The following is an 8,139-nucleotide window of genomic DNA, read 5'->3' as shown; positions in this document are numbered from 1 at the left end:
GACTTGTATAGATAAATTTGGGCATAAGCCCAAAATACACCTTCAGGGGATACATGCAACGGGCGTGGAGTGGATGGCCTCCAGGCATGAGAGCTTGTTCGCCAGGCGTGTGTGTGAGCAGGGAGGGGCCGTTGGGCGTGGGTCTTGTCCACCGGCCATGCACTTAGAGATGTTTGGGCACCATTTTACGTGTCCAATTGATGATGGTGGTGCATGATTCAAACTAAACATCTACTATAGATTTATGCATATCGTTTTAAAGATCTGGACATTTTTTTTCTAATGTAATTGGAACTGCTTCATTTGGACCTCTGGAGTTCAAGTTATGACCACTTGAGTGTGAAAAGGTCAGGGTTGAGAACTTGTACGCCGGGCTGGTGGACATGTATGTTGGGCGTATGTGTTTTGGACTCCAATTTTTTTCCTTTTGGGTACGGTTTTGTTCTTTAGGGCACAGTTTTGCTACCCTTAAACTATATCACGATTTTTATATTTCGGCCTAGTTGTGATTGCTCAAACTTAATATACATCTCAATGATTGACACTTGTGATTGAGTTTGATAATAGATTGAAAACATATCTTGCATGATTGCTTCTTCAGTGACATACATTATATGAAATTAAATAAACTCACCAAACACTAATATAGGATGTCTAAATAAAATACATGCTCTTCGATATTTGAGTAGCTATCCATTTATAAATTACACATTTTTATTCCCCAAATGATATTATGGAAGGAACGACAAAGTTAGATAAATTCTCATATACGAATTCCACCCTCTCATATATTTGTAATAAAATCCGACCATTATAGTACATTCTTAACATAACTCTATCATCCATTTTTCTTTTTCTCATTAAACACCTCTCATCTACTAAGAAGCTCCTTTTGATGAGCTATCAGTGAAACAATTGGAAATGAAGAAGAGAAAGAAAAAAAAGAAGGAAAATGTACTGTATTTCTAAATTAAGGACACCTAAATCGAATCTTACGATTTTCGAATTTAAAAATGTTTCACAATACAAGTTTTATCATTCGATATCAGTTTTTCAAATTAAAAAAATAAATAAATATCTATAAAGTATAAACACTGATACGGACATGGGACACGACATGACACAGGATACATTGACACACATATATATATAAAATATAAAGTATTTTTTAGATAAATCGTAATGATATTTTGATATTTTATTGATATTAAAACATAAATTAATTTTTAATTATTTTTAATATCTTATTTTAAAAATATAAAATATTTTGTTTTAATAAATAATAATATATACTATTTTTAAATTTATTTTAAGAATACATGTTAAGATAAGACTGGACATACTAATACGTGATGGTGGTTTAGGTGTGTCCAAACATGTTCAAAGAAAAAAAATTTATTTTTTATTAAGACACGATTAGATACAATAGACACGCATATCAGACGAGTGTAAATAGGTGTCAACACGTTTGTAATCTATAATGAAAAAAAATTAGTCACAGAAAGTAAAGGGTTATTCCACGTCCCCGAATTGAGAAATGATCATAGCATTCTACACCCTTAAATTTATTAATGCCTTCGGTGGATTTAAGCTGTTTTTGCAGTCCAACTTGAGGTTTATAACTTGATTACTCAATTTATTAATGCCTCTTGTGACCTAAATAGCATATAAATTGGATTCACACCCCTCAGAGATTTCCAATCAGTTGGATAATCACGCTTGGGTTATGCGATTGTGTTGTTTTGAGGTTTCAATAAAGAAGGTTTAGATTTTAAATTTAAGGCACGAGGTTCAATTTTTAAGTCTCGTAATATAAAAATTGCTACTAGTATCGTGGAACAGATTTTAAAAGTTTAAGAGCAAAGTATCGCACTATGAACAACTTGAGGTCCTTTTTCCAATCATAAAAGTGGTTTAAAACTTTAAATAGTGTACACTTTTAAATGGGCAAAGGTTCACGAGTTCAAAAGTCTTACCATCTTATAAAGAGGTTCGGTTTCTTAAAGAGCAAAACAATGGCCCAATCCTCAGTCCTCAGAATAGCCACCATAAGCATGAAAATGATTAAATAAATAAAACCATATTCAGTTTTCATTCCTGTAGCTGGTTCCAGCAAGTCTTCCCACATTCCATTATTTTGAAGTTTGAACTACACGAGAGCACAAGTTAATGAAAAGAACAATTACATGAAAAACAAGTTCCCATTCCATTATTGCCTTGGATCCATCTATGGTTCACCACCAAGTTCCACACGCAGATTGTCATATGGATATACTTTGGGTGTCTGGTAACAAAAAATAAAACAGAAATACCTCAGCATATGAAAGACTAAGTATTTGCAGAAGGTAGCATTGCTACAATAATATCAAAGTTCAATCGGAATGCACAGTTCATGCAAGCCACAATAAGGGTACATACAATAACAAACAACAACAAAACTTTATTCCACTAGGTGGCCACAATAAGGGTACATAAAAGACAAAAACCTCCATAGTCAATAGACCTTGATAACTTCCGTGAGAAAACTATGGATAACAATGAATATTGATGCTGCTAGAATAAGGAATGGATTTGACAGTTTAAGAACAAACTTCTAAACTATAGAACTATAATCAGCTAATGTGACTTTTGATACACTTTCCGAGGACAACTATTTCATTTTTGGCTCCATACTTGCTTACATCACAAAGTTCAGTTCTACAAGTTATAAGCAGGGCCTTCAAAATGGCAACACTAACTCTTTAAAGAGGCGGACTATTGAGAATGAAATGGCTTGTTCAACTTAGGCAGTCCACTGGTCCAATGTCAGTAAATTACAAACAAATAAATAACTATAAATCTGTAATGGGGGTAGCACATGCCTGTGATAAATATTTAATCAATATGGTTATTTTGCTTATGATTGAATTAAGTATAATACAGCAACAACAAAGTCTTATCCCACAAGATGCAGCTAGCTACATGGATCAAACAATGACATTGCGCCCGATTATGTATAATGTTTGGAGTGTGATCGTTCACCCTCACTTGATCACTTCATGTAGAGCCTTTTTAGGTCTTCCTCTACCTCTAAATACTAGTCTATTTTCCATCTGATCCATCATTCTCAATGGATGGTCTATTAGCTTTCTCTCTATATGTCACAACCACTTAGGAGATTCCACCATCTTTTCAACAATGGGTCCTACTCCAACTTTCTAACTGACATCCTCATCCTTTATTTTGTTCATGTTCACCCATAGTCGATGAACACTCCATTTCCATACAACATAGCTGGTCGGTTGGCATTACGATAAATAAATGTACTTTTTTGTTGCATTAAAACCCGAATCACTTTGTTATTTTGACCAACCTGCTTAAATCCTATGATTTATCATCTTCTATTCCTTCATTGTCCTAAATAAATACAACAAAAAATACTTAAAACTCTTAAATTGTCATATAAAGTCCCCAATTTTCGCTACTGTGTTGGTCTTTCCCCTTCCTCTACTAAACTTGCATTCCATCTACTTGGTTGCGTGCAACTTATGCGCAAACCATGTACCTCCAAACCTTGTCTCTGCAAATCCAACCTCTCATTCCAATCTTCCTACGATCCTCTTGTAAGAATGATGTCTTTGACAAAAACATGTATCATGGTATGAATTATTGGATATGCTTAGTTAGTCCCAAAAATGGAGCTTTGAAAAGCATTTTAGTGTTGCAAGTTAGGTGTAATGATACAGAAGTTCACCGGTTCTCTAACTTGCAGTTCTACCCTCATAAGATGTTGGAAATAGTTCTGGCACTACATAAAAGAGTTGATGACAAATGGGGAACAAGAGCCTATCATCCAAAGGCAGAGAAGTAGTGAAAAAAATTATCGTTCAATTTCTCAAGAATCACCATAGGTAAGATGTTAGGATTAAAATATCAAGGTTATCAAAGATGCCATGGAAGAGTGGAGGATATCTTGGCTACTCCACAATGCCTATAGCAGACCTGGAGAACTGCAATACAGTATCAGTGCAGTCAAATGAGATGCAAAATGGCTATAACTGGTAAAAGAAAAAGCATTCACTAAAAAGTCCCTTGTTTTCTCTTGGAGAGATTTAGAGCTTAACAGAGAACCTCTCAATTCTCAAACATGGCTATGATGCTTAAAAGAGGGGATAAGTATTGTTTTGGTCCCTATGGTTTGCGGGGAAAATCGAAATCGTCCTTTAACTTTCTTTTTTATTCAAAATCATCCTTAACATTAAAATTATTTTTAAAATCATCCTTTTTTATTCAAATCTTAATTTTTGGACAAAATTACCCCTGATAAAAAAGAATTAATAAATTAAAAAAGAAAAAAAAGATCCCCACACAAGAACCCGCACAGAAGGTCTTCAACTTCTCCTATCTCCAAGCAGAAATGGGGGCCAAGCAGAAATGGAGGCTGCACAGCGCACTCATTCTCTCTGTTTTCTCTCTCTATATGGATCTTTGCTCTTTCTATGTTTTCAAGGTGGTGGCTGTGTTGTTGTTGATCGGTACATTGGCTCAAACTCCGGATATCTCACCGGTTGTCATTCCTCACAAGAAAGCTAAGCATCACTCATCTCATGCTCTCGCTCCCTCTCCCGCCGTTCATCGTGCACCAGATTTTCTCCTCTCTCTCTCTCTCGTCGATGCTGTCTCTCCCTCCTCCATTTCTATTTCACCGTCCGGAGGACCAGGACCTTCTCAAAGCGCTGCTATTTTGAACAGATTCACTGTTGCTGCTTCTACAGTTGTTATCTTCTCTGCGGCTCTACCATTTTAAATTTTGTGTCAAATTTTTAATTTTTTTTTCCTTCATGTGGATTGATTGTGTTGATTGATTTTGTAATTTGAGTTACTTGGCCATGGGAGGGGGATTCTCATTATGCAACAATAGACCCTTCAATGACCCACTGTAAAAAGTAAAAACTTCAACTTAATTCTCCAAGGTAGATGGGGTTTCACAAAAATGGTTGATTTTGTAGAAGAAACGGTAATTGTGTCTGCCACCATTTTGAGGGGGAGAGGATGTTGATGAGGAGAATGAGAAGATCTGAGCTTAATGGTGGGGTGGGGTAAATTTTTTAATTAGGGGTAAATTTGTCCTTTTATTAACGAAATGATGATTTTAAAAATAAAATTAACCTTAAGGACGATTTTGATTTTCACCTTAAACCGTAAGAACCAAAACAGTACTTATCCCCTTCAAAGAAAATGCATCACCCAAAATCCCTTCTATTTTTTTTTTCTTTTTTCACAAAAGAGATTAAAGCCTAAAGAAAACACCACAACCACTTTCCTTTAACCATCTGAATATCCTACCTGTTAATAGAAAGCACAAAGTAGAGGCACGTTACAATAGAGACCATATGATAAATCTGTACTATGACTAGGAGAACATGATATACAAACTCAAAAAAGCCCCATATTTATAATAGGCAAGATATATAAAGATCCTAATAAGGGTTTCATTTATGACAGATCCTATATCAAAAGGTCCAGCCATGGTCACTCTACTTTTGACCATTGGACTCAGAATAGATAATAGATATAGATAATAAATCAAAGGCTGGGATTCATCATTGCTGATCTGACGAGGTTAAATTTCTTTAGAAATAAAGCTAATAAAATTTAAATAATTAGAAATTCATTATGTTCCTTTTCAGACTGTATCTTGCTCTTTTATCTTGGATAGTTGGACCTATAGGCCACCAACATTGACCCCATCACAGGTGGTGAGAGACACAGCTCTCTGGGAAGAAGAATGCAATTTATTTCAATATGCTGGAGGTGGTCGATTCTGATATCAAATGGACAGTGAAGACGACTAATCACCAGTCACAAGATTTGGTTCAATGCAAATATGATGTTGACTTTTTTTCCTACTTGCTTTGGACCAGGCTTATATGAGATTTATCTATAATATGTTTTTGAGCAATTTGAGGAGGCAATAGTGAAAGACAAGGGCCCAATTTGAAGATGCGTGACAATCAGTTCTACACCCTTGATAATCATTCTCTAGAACTTCTTGCCTCCACCCCCCCCTTTCCGGAAAAAATCACACACAACTACTTCACTTTCACTGACAGCATCAATTTAAATTCAGGGTCCATCATCAGTCTTTTGACCAGAGTATCCACATTAAAACAACCTGCTAACTAGATTCTTATTCAGGAAGATGCCATATGCAGTAGACAAGAACAACTAAAGTACAGGCCAGTGGGGATTTAAAACAACAAAAAATGCACCCCCTAAAGGAAGAAGTGAGAATTGAGAACAACACTTCCTTCAAAGTTCCAAGACAAACATTCTCGATCAACTGCACCACAACTAACCCTCAAAGTGATTTCAATGAACAGAACAACTAACAGAGACTTAAATCACAAAATTGAGACAGAAAACAGAGTATGGACCGATTAGTAATATGGAGTGAAATTCTACAGGCGACATCATGTTTTCCAGTGCACAATTAACTTTCATCTATAAAATGGCAATGAAGAATCCATTCTACCGAATGAGGCAATGAGAACATCAAAACAATACTTAAAGAATACCAGAACATAGGAACAAGAAACCTAGATAACAGAATGAAATCCCAATCCAACACCAAACATTAACACAAAAAAAGTGGGGATGATAAGCAAAGTTAAAGTAGAAAACTTACATAGGGTATCTTGGAGGCCTTGTCATTCCACACTGCCAATAGTCCCAGAGACGCGAAAAAACTCAATCCACCACACAGCCAAGCCAATGCTTCGTACTGTTTCCAATTTTTTTAAAAAAAATTGTAAGAACTATTCAATATTACATTATCCAAAAATTTCCAAAAAATCAATAATTAGGGGGAAAATTTTCCCACCTTTCCAACAGTATCGGCAATACGATCTATACATGGTTCGGGAAATGGAGTTCCATTGTCCCACACGAGTTCGTCATTCGCAGGAAGCTGAGACCCCAATCACAATAGCAATAGTTAAAAAAGCACAACAAGAGCCAATAATTTTCGAATTTGTACAAAATAATTGAGCTGAGAAATGGGGGGAAAACGATTATGATTGAAGGGTTAGGTTAAGAGAGAAACGATGGATGCATACGGGTTTGTCGGGAACGATGTGCTTTCCGACGGGGAGGCCCATGCCGGAGCGGAGGCGAAGAGAGGAACCTACGGATCTGGAAACAACACCGTTTCCGGCCATGATTCTCGATGCTGCGTTCGCCAATCTCCCTGCCATGATTGATGGGTTTTCTAGGTTGCTATTGATCGTTTCTTTTCTGTTTTCTCCACAAGCCTACACTTTACTGCTGCTACACGTACTGTGCAACACTGAATACGGAGACTTCAAACGACATCGTTTCTGGTCTTTCCCTTTGCTTTTTCTTTTAATCAGGATTTTCAGGTAAACTTTTGGGGGCTTTAAAAAAATATTTATTTACTAATTAATGTAAGGATAAAATATTATTTTAATTTTTAATTTTTAAGCTATGTCTTAATTTATTTTTTAACATTTCAAACGTTTTATTTAGTTTCGAAATAATTTAAATGTCTTATTTTAATTTTAAAATAATTTAGACAGATTTAATGTTATTTTACTATTAAATTTGACACAAATAATTAGTATATTTATGAGCCAATAACGTTTGATTTTAGTATATAAATAAGATTGACACACCAATAATCACTTATGTAAAAGCTTATACTTTGATTCTAGAGCGATGATGGATAAGATTTGTGAATATTTTTTAACAAGAAGAAGATTGAGAAGAAGTGGTTTTGGTTATTCTTCTAGGTTACTCATCTCGTTAACTTGTATACATTTAATGGTAGAATAATATTGAAGTTGTTTAAAACTTTTGGGATAGAAATAGAATGTTTGAAACGTTAGAAACTAAATTAAAATTTGATCAAAATGTTAGAGAGCTTACCCTTTATGTAATAATAGAAGAATAAACTACTAAAATCACTTTCAATTTATGAAAATATTGGCAAAATAACCTCTATTTTTGTTAACAAAAAAATGCTCCTAAAATATTTTAAAATGTTACAAAAATACCCTACAATAACAAAAATCATCTTCGTTATCGGAAACAACTGGTGTGATATTGTTATTCAAACTTAATCCTAATAAACCCTAATAA

General features: G+C 34.9%; 1 protein-coding gene across 1 annotated transcript; it reads right to left on the bottom strand.

Moving 5' to 3' along the window:
• Nucleotides 1-2,064: 2,064 nt before the first annotated feature.
• LOC130944347 (NADH dehydrogenase [ubiquinone] 1 beta subcomplex subunit 8, mitochondrial) lies at nucleotides 2,065-7,358 on the bottom strand. The gene is made up of 4 exons (XM_057873005.1): nucleotides 7,098-7,358; nucleotides 6,863-6,949; nucleotides 6,668-6,763; nucleotides 2,065-2,284 (listed from the first exon to the last, which is right to left on the bottom strand). Exons 1-4 carry the CDS (start codon nucleotides 7,233-7,235, stop codon nucleotides 2,228-2,230), a joined length of 378 nt encoding a protein of 125 aa, XP_057728988.1. The 5' UTR covers nucleotides 7,236-7,358; the 3' UTR covers nucleotides 2,065-2,227.
• Nucleotides 7,359-8,139: the final 781 nt, after the last annotated feature.

Source organism: Arachis stenosperma, chromosome 1 (assembly GCF_014773155.1).
Source record: "Arachis stenosperma cultivar V10309 chromosome 1, arast.V10309.gnm1.PFL2, whole genome shotgun sequence".
Lineage (NCBI taxonomy): Eukaryota > Viridiplantae > Streptophyta > Magnoliopsida > Fabales > Fabaceae > Arachis > Arachis stenosperma.
The sequence above is the reverse complement of the archived record's forward strand: the minus strand, read 5'-3'. Positions and strand labels throughout refer to the sequence as shown.